The sequence below is a fragment of the Aotus nancymaae genome, unplaced genomic scaffold (assembly GCF_030222135.1).
Source record: "Aotus nancymaae isolate 86718 unplaced genomic scaffold, 86718_ANA_hifiasm-v0.15.2.pri h1tg000009l, whole genome shotgun sequence".
In the NCBI taxonomy this organism is placed as follows: domain Eukaryota; kingdom Metazoa; phylum Chordata; class Mammalia; order Primates; family Aotidae; genus Aotus; species Aotus nancymaae.
The window spans coordinates 702293-715371 of NW_026988420.1; the positions used below are offsets into that span (position 1 = coordinate 702293).

At 43.1% G+C, this 13079-nt stretch overlaps 1 protein-coding gene and 2 non-coding genes across 3 annotated transcripts; all 3 read right to left on the reverse strand.

Annotated features, from left to right (window-relative positions):
* Positions 1-10512: 10512 nt before the first annotated feature.
* RPL21 (ribosomal protein L21) lies at positions 10513-12851 on the reverse strand. Its single transcript, XM_021676221.2, has 5 exons — positions 12767-12851; positions 12346-12407; positions 11422-11534; positions 10754-10904; positions 10513-10644 (listed from the first exon to the last, which is right to left on the reverse strand). Exons 1-5 carry the CDS (start codon positions 12831-12833, stop codon positions 10555-10557), a joined length of 483 nt encoding a protein of 160 aa, XP_021531896.1. The 5' UTR covers positions 12834-12851; the 3' UTR covers positions 10513-10554.
* Positions 11249-11377, reverse strand: LOC135273895 (small nucleolar RNA SNORA27). Its single transcript, XR_010341683.1, has one exon. It is a non-coding gene; the product is annotated as a small nucleolar RNA SNORA27 (small nucleolar RNA).
* Positions 11641-11711, reverse strand: LOC135273886 (small nucleolar RNA SNORD102). Its single transcript, XR_010341674.1, has one exon. It is a non-coding gene; the product is annotated as a small nucleolar RNA SNORD102 (small nucleolar RNA).
* Positions 12852-13079: the final 228 nt, after the last annotated feature.

Genomic DNA, 13079 nt, shown 5'->3' on the forward strand with positions numbered 1-13079 from the left:
TCAGCGGAGCTGTCAAGGCCCGCGGCTTTTAAAGGGTTTGGTGCGCCCTAAAGCGCGGCGGCCGCCCCAGCTCCTCCTCGTCTCCGCCCCTTCCCGGCGCGGCGGGGAGGGGCGGGAGCAGAGGCCGCGGAGCTGACTGTCGCCGAGGCCGTGTGCTCCGCCAGGCGCTCTGCTGCAGGAGTGCGGCTCCGGGGCTCGGACCCAGGAGATACCGCCACTGTCCAGAGCGCGCGGGCGGCCACTACTCAGGCACTCTGCGATTCTCCTCGCCCCCAGCAGCCAGCCAGAGTCACTAGACCTGTTGGTGAACTTGAGATAGGAGTTACGAGTTGGCGAGAGAAAAAAGAAGAAAAAGTGCGATCAGTTGAAACATTCAACTGATCATTCAGTTGAATGTTTCTGCAGCAATGGAGACACAGATTCCTGTAAAACGCCCTTTTTATTTTTAAAAGGTGCCAAGGGGCCGGGCGCGGTGGCTCACACCTGGAATCCCAGCACTTTGGGAGGCCGAGGCGAGTGGATCACCTGAGGTCAGGAGTTCGAGACTAGCCTGGCCAACATGGTGACACCCCGTCTCTACTAAAAATACAAAAATTAGCCGGGCGTTGTGGCGACCGCCTGTAATCCCAGCTACTCGGGAGGCTGAGGCAGGAGAATGGCTTGAATCCGGGAGGCGGAGGTTGCAGTGAGCCGAGATCGTGCCACTGCACACTCCAGCCTGGACCACAAGAGGGAAACTCCGTCTCAAAAAAAAAAAAAAGAAGAAGAAAGAAAAGGTGCTAAGGGGTGGCATTAATATGGAAAAGGGGATAGAGGGGGCAAGAGCTCTGAATTAGTAGGAGGCAACTGCAGTCACTGTGACCTTGCTAGGGATAGATGAAGTCCCCTTAGGGGCAGTGGTTGTTAGCAGCTCAGCATCCACGCCCAGCCCCTTCTCTGCAGACAGGGATTGCACTGGCTCATTCCTGAACACTTAAGAGCAGTCCACTGGGGGCCCTGGCTCTGCACTGTCCATCATTAATACTATCCTATGTGCTTGAGTCATGCATTTGCTTCATTATCCAAGTATTTACTTCTAGGTGCATGATGGAGTCTAGGGTGGGTTGGGAGGGAGTGTGAGGAAGAGGACACAAAAGAGAGCCACAGACTGGTTCTTGGATTTCTGGATCCCACCAGAAAGTGGCATGGCAGAAGCCTGAGGACTTTCATCTCGAACAGTTAGAAGACCTTTATGCTTCTGGCCTCCTGTGTTCCAGCCTCACCTGTCTAATTGCCTATTAGACAGCCCCACCCTTATTCACATCTTTCTCTACCTGGTTGTACCGGTTAGTTTTTGCTGCATGACAAACCATACCAAACTAGATGGCTTAGAACAACAATCACTGACAGTTGTTGAGCCCTTTGGTGCATCTGCAGGGAGATTCCAGGTTCTGGGGGTGGGGGCTGGCTGCCCTTGGATGGCATTACTCATGTCTGGCAGCTGTTGGCTGTGATGAGGGAGGGCAGTGAGTGAGTTACATGTCTCTTCTCATTCAGCAGATTGGCCAGGGCTTACTTTCATGGTAGCTGAGCAGAGTTCCAACAGAGTGGGTGGAAATGGACAAGGCCTCCTGAGACCTAGGCCTCAAGGTGGAAGCCATCCCTTCTGCTGCATTCTGTTGGCCAAAGTAAGTCATGGGCCCCAAATTGAAGTAGAGACATAGACTCCGCCCCTTTGTGGAAAGAGCAGAAGTCAGGAGTGAAAGGACTAGGAAGCAGAGTGGTAGAGAATGAGGTCCATTTTTTGTAACTGACCATGCTAATGAATGTGTCTCCATCTACCCAGTGGCCTAAGCGTGGGAGACATCCTTGATGTCTATTAACTCTTTACCAGCTATTAACTCTTTACCAGTCAAATAAAAGCTTGAATTCTAGACATCTAGACACCCACTCTTTCACTTCCACATTGATTAATCGCCAAGTTCTATAATTTTTCCTGCCGTTCTTGCTGTCTCTATCCCTGCTGCTCTCCTCATTTCTCATCTGCAGAATTCTAAATAATCCTGAAGTAAACTAGACTAGACTAGATGGTGACTTCAGTTTACATGTTCCTCCCTTGGAGAAGCTGTCTCTGATCACTGTCACTGTCCTCACCCCTATCTTGCAGTTACTCGCTCTCAGGGGACTGATCTCAACTACCATTACTTTCTGGTGGAATATTTGTTTCATGTCTGTCTCTGGGAGGGCAAGGACTTTAGCTTGTGACTATACCCAGCACATAGTGGCACCTGGGACTGGCAAGGTCCTTAATAAATGTTTGTTCACTGGCTGACTTTCCAAATGAATGAATGAATGACGTCTTCAGTGTATGAACTGGAAAAGACATTAGTCATGTTTCCGACCATTTTCCCATTGCCTTGGTTTTCACAGCAGCTTGCTCTCAGGAGGAAGGGTGCTGGGAGATGTCCTGAGATAAACTGCCATATTTAAGTTGTACTGGCTTTTGGCTGTTCACAAGGCAATTTCCCCCGTTAAACTGCAGTTTAATTGGAAAGACTTGAAGCAGGGCACCTCCCTCCCTGATGGGGGAAAAGGCACCATAAAGACAATGACTGGTTGCAAGAACAACTGGAAACTGTCAAGTTCCGGGGTCACGTGCAGCTCTGTGATGGGAGTTGTCTCTCAGATTCCCTTAACTTCTCCTTCATGGATGCAAGGTGGCTCTTGCAGTATCAAGTCCTCACCCAAACAGGAAGGGAGGGAGTACTCTCTTAGTGGTTCTCTTTAATTATGAAATAAAGCAGTTCTCACAAGAACTCAGCATTCTCTTACATCTCACTGGCCAGAGAAGAGAAACTGGGAAAGAGATTACTCAAATATCTAGCAAAGAAGGCTGGGATGGCCACGACTAGTTTAGACAATCATGATTCCTTCCTCTAGATGGACACATCACCACCCCCATTCAAAATCAAGAACTCACAGAGAGGATGATTGCCAAGGGGATTTGCCATAAACCCTATTCACTTCCCTGGAGTGAAAATGCAGCACTTTGAAGGGAAAAGAGCCCTTTCTTGGTTGAATGTTGAGTATCTCTGTCTCTCTTCACCTCTCTCTGTTTTATATTCCCAGTCTGGAATAAGACCATTGTAGTTTAAGGTCAGTCAATAAGGAAGATTTCTAAGACTGTTCTCTGCCCAGTGATAATTATGTTCCACTTTGCATTTACATTGCACTTATGCTCAGAAGAGCTCAACATGTTATTTCATTCTCCTTGGAAAAGCTCTTTGCATGTACAAATACACGAAATAATCCATGACCTTCTAGTGAAGACAATAAGCAACTGAACTGTAGAATTATAAATAGCCTTGCCTGAATCCTTGCTGTGTTCTGCCATTTCATTTTAAAATTGTGTCCAGAGTTATGTAAAACTGTGGTGCAACCAATATAACAGGCATGCTGAAGTGGTTTTAAAAAGATAATAGAAATGCGTAGGCATGGATACAGATATACAAATCTGTGGGTGCTCAGAATGAGTGTAAAGGGCAGAGTTTGGTAATATGCAAATAATAGCAGACTTAGGAAGCTACTAACTCTTTACCAGTCAAATAAAAGCTTGAATTCTAGACATCAGGCAAAACTTTGCCAAGGGTCCTCCTCTTCACAAACAACTCCCCCACCCCCATCCACAATCCAATATCAACTCCCTTTCCTGTATATCCTAAGTCCTTGACTATTGAGTCTACTGGAGCATCAGAGCCTCTGCCTTTGAGGTGCTCTCCCTAAACAGGAATCATGCCTCTGCTCCACTTTACTGCAACTCAGCAGGCAAAATGTCTGAAAATGGACTCTGTGAGGCTCTGTGATAAGTGCTGGTGCAGAACACAAAGAGCAGCGAACATTTACCAAGAAGACAGGGAACTGTAACACACTCCTGCCTGCCTTCACAGACACCCCTGTAGTGAAAACACTAATCAAATTACCATTCATAAATTACTATTGAGTGTACCAAGAAAATTCTCAAATATTATCTTAGTTTTTAATGAATCCTGTGAAACAGGTGAAGAATACTCTCTAAATTGTGGTTTAGACAAATTGAGCAACCTATCCAAAGTCACAGAGCCATATAGTGGTTCAGGCCTCAAGCCCTCTGATTTTTAATCTTAGGACATTGCACAAGTGTAGAGGGCAGGATGAAGAGCCGGCCCACAGTGGCTCCCACCTGTAATCCAGCACTTTGGGAGGCCAAGGCAGGAGGATTACTTGAAGCCAGGAGTTTCAGAACCTGTCTCTACAACAAAAGAAAAAAGAAAGGAAAAGAAAAATTAGCCAGGCATGGTGGTGCATGCCTGTTGTCCCAGGTACTCAAGAAGATGCGGTGGGAAAATCACTTAGACCCAGGAGATTGAGGATGCAGTGAGCTGTGATCATACAACTGCACTCCAGCCTGGGCAACGAAATAAGACTTTGTCTCGAAAAACTCAAAATTCAAAAAATAAATACGAAATAAAGCAAGCAGTTTGCAGACCACTGTCAGTAGTAGAAGGTCAGAGCAGGTCAGGATGCAATCTCCAACAGAGCTGCCACAGGAGAGTTAGATCTGACTCAGGTATCAGGGAAAGCTTCAGGGAGGCATGAGCTGGGCTGCAAGTGTGAGTCAGGTGTGATCGGTGGAAACCAGAGAAGGGCGAAGGCATATCAGGAACAGCATGTGCAAAATCATGAAGGTACGTGTCAAGTGTGAGGAACTCTGAGTAGTCTTAATGGTGAAAAGGATGTGGTAAGTGACCCAAAAGGCTGGGAACCAGCCTGTGAACGGCATGTTAAAAAGTTTATTGAGAGGCTATGGAAAGTCATTAATCGTTTCTTGAGGGGGATAACTCCTTCTCCAGTTGTTTCTTGGGTTAAATGCACAGCTTTAGTTCCAGGACACACTGAGGATACCAAAATCCAGGGATTCTTAAGTCTCTGACATGAAAGGGTGTTTTATTTTCATATAACCTATATCCATCTTTCCTACTTTATTTATTTTTTTCAGACGGAGTCTCACTTTGTCACTCAGACTGGAGTAGCATGATCTCAGCTCACTGCAACCTCTGCCTTCCAGGTTCAAGCAATTCTCCAGCCTCAGCCTCCCAGCTACTAGCTGGGATTACAGGTGTGCACCACCACGCCTGATTAATTTTTGTATTTTTACTAGAGATGGGGGTTTCACCATGTTGGCCAGCTGGACATGAACTCCAGACCTGAAATGATCCACCCACCTTGGCCTCCCAAAGTGCTGGGACTATAGGCACGAGCCACTGTACCCAGCCTATTCTTCCCACTTTAAATCATCTCTAGATTACTTATAATACATAATACAATGTAAATGCTATGCAAATAGTTGTTACACTGTATTGTTTAGGGAATGAGAAGAAAAAAGTCTGTACGTGTTAACAGATGGAATTTTTTTGTCCCAATATTTTCCATCCCAGCTTGGTTGAATCCATGCATGCAGAAGTCACAGATACAGATACAAAGAATAGACTGTACACACAACAGTATGAGTACTAGGAGCTTACAAATAATAGGATATGGGCCTGGTGCAGTCCATGCCTGTAATCCCAGCATTTTGAGAGGCCAAGGTGGGAGGATCCCTTCAGCCCAGGAGTTCAAGGCTGCAGTGAACTGTGATTGTGCCACTGCACTCCAACCTGGGTGACCCTGAATCCAAAAAAAAAAAAGAAGAAGATATGGTCTTTGACCTCAAATATCTTAAAACTGTTTACTTACTCATCTCCCATGAGCAACTAATTTAATCTGAGCCTCTCTTCCTTCTTAGGTGGAACCAAAAAAATCCAATCATCTTCACTTGAACTAAGCCATCATCTCATTTTACAGAGAGAGTAAAGAGTACTCCATTTCATTTATTTTCCAAACCAAACGATTTCCATAAATTCGAGTCTTGCTGGAGAAGCATGTACGACAGCATTTGCATGCCTGTTCCATTAGTGGTTTTGTGTGGAGGCCTGTCAGCAGCTCCTCACCACACATGCCTGTTTGAAAAGAATCACAGTGCAGAGCCTCGGCTGCTTATTCAATCCTCTGTGCACATTTTGCACCTCAGCAACAGCAGCTGCAGATGCTGCCTCACTGTTATTATTCATAACCTAGCAAATGGTCGAACAGATTCTGTGGAGAAGGATTTTTGCTATCAATTTTTTTCTCCTGTAAGCGGAGCTGGGGTGAAGAAATATGCTATAAACACTCATTCCAAATAAATCCAACCCAGTTTCAAATCCTGTCTTGTGCACAAAAAAGAGTAAGATAAAACTACCTTGTTTATATCTTAGCAATTTTTATTGCTAAATATTAGCAGTTCTTTATATTTTAGCAAATTTTTCATCCTAGTACAGAGAAAATGCTAATACTACAGGAGTAGGAATATGGAAGAGATAAGAACCTAAATGTGTGTTTCTGTCACAACGTTCAGAGGAAAACTTCAAAAAACAGTCTGATATATTTTATTTAACCCTTGAGACTGGCTTGAACTGAACAAAAATAGAAAGCCTTAGAGGATACCTGGCTAGATCAGAACAGACTGAATTCAAAGTTCAAGGTAGCACACAGCCTCACTTACAATCATGGCTCTTATTACTCAAATATAGGGTGAAAAATATATAGTTAGGATATTTTTCTTCATTTTCACTGACAAGTGTAAGAAGGGAAATTGGACAGTAAGAGGTTAATTTATAAATTCACTATCTGTGGTGGTTGTTCAGGACCTGCAAGGCAGACATGCAATTTTATCACACACAAACACATTACTCAAAACTTGGAGGTTTCAATTTAATTATCTCCCCACTTATAAAACCTAATCTGCAGGATATCCAGATGGAGCTGCCCAAGACAGATATGGAACTACAGATCTGGAGCTTCAGAGAATGTGAGCCTGCAACTGAGTCTCAAGTATTAAGAGAAGGCTAAAGACATAGACCTCTGGTTCTCAAACTTGTGCATGCATCTTATTCACTGAGAGCTTGTTAAATACAGAGTGCTGGGTCCCATCCCAGAATTTCAGATTTGGTGGGTCTGGGGCAGGTCTGCATTTTTAACAAGATTTCAGATGGTGATGCTGCTAGCTGGGAGATCATCCTTTAAGAACCTCTGTCTTAGATAACCCAGGAATAATTTATAGAGAAGGAAGAGAGAGCAAATGTGGAATATCTAGGAGGAGCCAGAATGAGAGCAGAAGGGGGTCAGATAGGGAGAAGAAACTGAGTGAAGTATGATGGCAGAACCCTCTGCAAGAGAAAAAAATTGTTGGCTCTCAAATATTACGTGGATAAAATTAAATTAGAAAAAAGTATCTACATTTGTTAATTAGCAAGTTTTTGGTAACCTTTAAGAGTACAGTTTCATCACAGTGGTGGAGGCGGAAGCCAGATTTGCAGTGGGCGACCAGGAAATTTAGCTATGAAAGGGAGGAGGAAGGCACAGGAAGGGCTGCTTCGTATATTTGCTGGTTTTTCCAAGTCTGCAGGCTGAAGTCAAAAAAGCAGCAAGTTGGGCTGGGCACGGTGGCTCACGCTTATAATACCAGCACTTTGGGAGGTTGAGGCAGGCAAATCACCTGAGGTCAGGAGTTTGAGCAGCCTGGCCAACATGGCAAAACCCCATCTCTACTAAAAATACAAAAAAATTAGCCAAGTGTGGTGGTGCATGCCTGTAATCCCAGCTATTCGGGAGGCTGAGGCAGAATTGCTTGAATCCGAGGCAGAGGTTGCAGTGAGCCGAGTTCACACCACTGCATAGACCAGGATAATCAGTGAAACAAGAGGGCAGAGGCAAGAGCCCCATCAATATCAACTCTTTTCTCTGTTCTCCTTTGCCCTCCTTGATACCTTGTTTTGCCTTGTTTTATGAAGGGAGTTGGGTCTTACTGTTCCTCCTGTACTGTCACCTCCTTAATAAAGCTTTATGGTGTCCATCTCCTTTCCCTTCATTACACAGTAGAGTAGGTACTAGTAAACATCCCCTTACTGGCCAGCTGTGGTGGCTCATGCCTGTAATCCCAACACTTTGGGAGGCTGAGGTGGGCAGATCACTTGAGCCCAGGTGTTTGGGGTAAGCCTGGGCAATGAAATCCAATCTCCACTAAAACACAAAAATTAGCCAAGTGTGGTGGCATGCGCCTATATTCCCAGCTACTCAGGAGGCTGAGGCAGGAGGATCACTTGAGCCCAGGAGTTTGAGGCTGCAGTGAGCCGTGATCATGTCACTACACTCTAGCCTGGGTGACCAGGGAGACAGTCTCAACAAAAACAAAAACACAACCAAAAAAACCCTTGATAAAGATCTACAAATACAAGTTGATGAAAACTCAGAGCACTAAAGAAAACATGTTGGGTAATAAGTACTTTAAGGTATAATATAGAAAATGAAGAAAATCTATATTTATAGGATATTTAGAGACAATCTTGATAAAATTTGAGCAGAGGCTGACTAAAGGGGACAAATCATGGCAAAGAATGAAGGAAAAGCATTTGTTCATAGAACACCGTGCTCTTCAAAAGCATTCCTTCATATTTTGTACTTCAACTTACTTACAAAAGCCCTGAAGCAAGAACGTACTTGGCATATTAGACACAGCAAGGGCTGGGTGCGATGGCTGACTCCTGTAATGCCAGCACTTTGGGAGGCCAAGGCAGGCAGATCACCTGAGGTTGGAAGTTCAAGGCCAGTCTGACCAACATGGAGAAACCCCGTCTCTACTAAAAATACAAAATTAGCCAAGTGTGGTGGCGCATGCCTATAATCCCAGCTACTTGGGAAGCTGAGGCAGGAGAATCACTTGAACCCAGGAGGTGGAGGTTGCAGTGAGCTGAGATCATGCCACTGCACTCCAGCCTGGGCAACAAGAGCAAAACTCCACCTCAAAAAAACAGAACAGAACAAATACCCCAAAAACCAATAGCTAACAATTGGTAATACCGCAAATGTCTTAACAGGTCACTGATTAAACACACCGTGGTATGTTCATACCATGGAATTATACTCAGCAATAGAAATAAACACAATACAGAAAACAACTTGGATGCATCTGCAGGGAATTATGCTAAGTCAAAAAAGGCAAAGGGTCACATCTAACTTACATGATCCCTATCATTTCCATTATTGAATCGACAAAATGAAGGCTAACTTAGTGCTTGCCAGGGATCAGTGGGGATGACAAGAGGAAGAAGTGGACTGACTGTGTAAGGCAACATGAGGTATCTTGTGGTGTTAGAGCTGTTCTATATATTGACTTTATTACTATCTTTTGAGACAGTCTCCCTGTTGCCCAGGCTGAAGTGCAGTGGCACAATCTCGACTCACTGCAACCTCTGCCTCCCTCCCAGGTTCAAGCAATTCTCATCTCAGCCTCCAGAGCAGCTGGGATTACAGGTGCTAGCCACCACAGCTGGCTAATTTTTGTATTTTTAATACAGATGTTTCACCATATTGGCCAGGGTAGTCTTGAACTCCCGACCTCAAGTGATCCCCCAACCTTGGCCTCCCAAAGTGGCATGAGCCACTATGCCCAACCTATTAATATCTTGACTGTGACACTGCACTATAGTTTTGCAAGATGTTATCATTGACAAACAGGATACAGTACACATGGGATCTCTATTATACAACTCCATGTAAATCTGCAATTATCTCAAAATAAACATTCAAATAAAAAAAAAAAAATCTCCCACTGCGGCAGTATCAAGAGGTAAGTGAAGGTCAAACCTTCCTAAGACACCAAACCTGCCAGCACCTTTACCTTTGGACTTTGCAGTCTCTGGAACGACCACGTAAGCTTCTACTTTTTACCCAGGTCTTTGGTATATTGTTACAGCAAAAGTCTAAGACAAATGCTATTACCACCACTATTTTCTGAGTCCTGTTCCTTGCATGGTCAAAGCAATTCCAAACTAACATGCAACACACAAAGAATGGATGCTTTAAACAATCTTTTTTTTTTTTGAGACGGAGGCTCTGTTTCCCAGGCTAGAGTGCGGTGGTGCAATCTCAGCTCACTACAACCTCCTCCTCCTGGGTTCAAGCCATCTCCTGCCTCAGCCTCTGGAGTAGCTGGGATTGCAGGCACCTGCCATTGTGCCCTGCTAATTTTTGTATTTTTAATAGTGACGGTGTTTTACCATCTCGGTCAGGCTGGTTTCAAACTCCTGACCTTGTGATCCACTCACCTCAGCCTCCCAAAGTGCTGGGATTACAGGTGTGAGCCACCGTGCCCGGCCAATAATCAATTTTTTTAGGATTCAAAAGCAAACTCTGGATCTGGAGCTTAAGTGTAATATGATACATTACGTTCCACTTATTTTTACATTCTATTTCTTCCCTGATGATTTAGAGGGACTATCTTCAAACCAGTACAAATATTTCATATATAATAGCTGGCCATTTTCTAACCAATTGAGTAATTTGCTGCAATAAGCTACCTCATGTCTTTCAGCAAAAAATACATGAAGACACCATACTTCTACTCAATGAAGAAAAACATTTTTTACAGTCCAGAGGTCTTTTATTTTTTTTTAACACCCATTATGCCATGAATTCATAGGGAATAGGTTCCAGCAGCTCAGGCTCCTTCCCATTGGTTCTCACAAAGTGTGCTTCTCTGGGTGGAGCAGGCTATTAAAGGAAAAAAAAAGGGAATAAAATAATTATATGAAGTGTTAAAACATAACAAATGTCACTTAAAGTGCTCTCAGGACCAATGAAATACACACTAAATTCTTACCTGGCGCTTCAGTTGGACCCAGGTACCTTTCTCTTTGGCTTCTTTCTTTTTCTGATCATTTTCCTTCACACGTTTTAGGAAGCTATCTCGGCTCTTAGAGTGCTTGATGTGCTCAATACGCACATTAATTCTCTTGGCAAGAATCTTGCCCCTGGACAGAGCAGAAATTTCTTTTAAGTGCTTTATCAAAAATAAAATGGAAATGTAGAAACTGTTTTTGCAGTTTCATTTATTAAATAAACCATGCACCTTTTACCCAGATATGATAAATCGACAAAGTATGGCTCGATTACTTTACAATCAATTATTAAGCATATCAGAAGAGGCTTTGCAGAACATCCCTACTTTTAAGCTCTTTGATGAGATGACAGCCTCTTAAACTCTAGTATCTAACCAAAACCAGATAGCTATTAAAATTTATAGCTTATTAAACTTCTCTTTTTATTCTATAAAAACTGCTTAGCACCAAACTGTGTAAGACTTTCCAGTAAATTTCAATGTTTCCTCTGACAGGATACAAGACAAACACCCAGTTTGCCTGAGTTTTAAAAGGATTATTTCCTTTGCCCCACTTGAATGACCAATAAAGACATTAAGTCCAATTGGCAAAGTGAAAAGGGGGTATGAGGGAATACCAATTGGCCAGGAAGAACTACAACACTACTTACTTAACTTGTTTGTTTACAACAATGCCAACAGCATGCTGGGTAACATTGTAGACTCTTCCAGTTTTGCCATGATAACATTTGTGGGGCATTCCTTTTTGAACAGTACCCATTCCCTGTTAAAGAGACAAATATTATATACCCGCATTTCCCCTTCCTTGAAAAACCTGACTTTAAGTAACTATAGGATATTCTAAGATTTCTTCCAAATGGCAACTCAAGAGCTTTCAGAGCCGGTGAAATGTGTTTTTCACATTGCTTCAAGCAATCAAAGAAATAATCATCATTAAGCTCTAGAGTGCCAGGATACATTTAATCCAGGTCACAGAAGAACACAGCTTTCACTGGGAGGGTTTTTAACCACAGTAACAGTAATTTTCATCAACAATTAAACTTTAACATATTCCTTTCTACCCTAACTCTCATAATTCCCCTCCCTACCACCTAATTTCCACTAGATGTTAACTCCAAGTGGTAATGGGAAAAATTTTAATTCTCCTAAGAATACTTTAAAAAATCCATTCTAGGCCAGGCACGGTGGCTCATGCTTGTAATCCCAGCACTTTGGGAGGCCAAGGCAGGCAGATTACCTGAGGTCAGGAGCTGGAGACTAGCCTAACATGGTGAAACCTTGTCTCTACTAAAATTACAAAATTATCTGGGTGTGCGTGGTGGCGAATGCCTGTGATCCCAGCTACTTGGGAGGCTGAGGCAGGAGAATCACTTGAACCCGGGAGGCAGAGGGTGTGGTGAGCTGAGATCGCACCACTGCACTCCAGCCTGGGCAACAAAAGCAAAACTCTGTCTCAAGAAAAATCTATTCCATACTCTTACAGATGCAATATACACTAGTATTCGAATTCCTACAGTAGATTAAATCCAACTTTTCTAACTTCTGTAGTGTTATTTCCCCAATTTTATATTTACCTTGATGTCTACAATATCACCTTTCTTATAGATTCGCATATACGTGGCCAAAGGAACAACTCCTGCAAAAATAAATTTGATATAGCGATTATTAAGGCTAAAAGTCTCGAGTAAAAGAAATGCAATTTTACTAGCTTTTAACACATATATCCATCATTTTTTATGGTTACATGCTTACTATCTTGCCAATGGACAATTTCTCCTGAAAGCAAAGTAAGCCTACTAAATCACGACCTCTCTCCAAAGTTTAATCTTGCATCAATATTTAGTCACAAAACTACATAAACTTCATGCTTATTTATTATAAGTTGGGTAGATGCTATTTAATGCTATCGATACACATTCTATGAACCACAACATGCTGAACACAACAGAACACAAATGTGTGCGATGCTTTCTCAGGGAAGGTAAACCTACTTACCATGTTTTCTAAAAGGCCTAGAGAACATGTATCGAGTGCCTCTCCTCTTTCCCTTTGTGTTCGTCATTTTGGCGAATTACTGAAATCAAAAAGTGTAACAGTCAAATACAATTGAAAACTGGCATTAGTCCCCAAAACCCCTGCAATTTGAAATGTTTGCATTTCAGCAGCAATGTGAGGATTGCAAAGTGAAAGCTGGATCACCAAGCAATTACTTCCACTGAAAGGTGAAAAACCATTATTTTCGGAAGTAAGGTCTTTTGGCAAAACTGCTCAAGTTCTATAACATCAAAACTCTTAAGTAGCGGACCTT

What these genes read in the sequence shown, in the direction of transcription:
- RPL21 (XM_021676221.2), bottom strand. Translation starts at nt 12,833, where the DNA reads ATGACGAACACAAAGGGAAAGAGGAGAGGCACTCGATACATGTTCTCT. An exon ending in GTTGTAAACAAACAAGTTAA is followed by an intron (nt 10,905 to 11,421) that starts GTAAGTAGTGTT and finishes TGCTCTGTCCAG; the next exon opens with GGGCAAGATTCTTGCCAAGA. An exon ending in GGGTCCAACTGAAGCGCCAG is followed by an intron (nt 10,645 to 10,753) that starts GTAAGAATTTAG and finishes TTCCTTTAATAG; the next exon opens with CCTGCTCCACCCAGAGAAGC.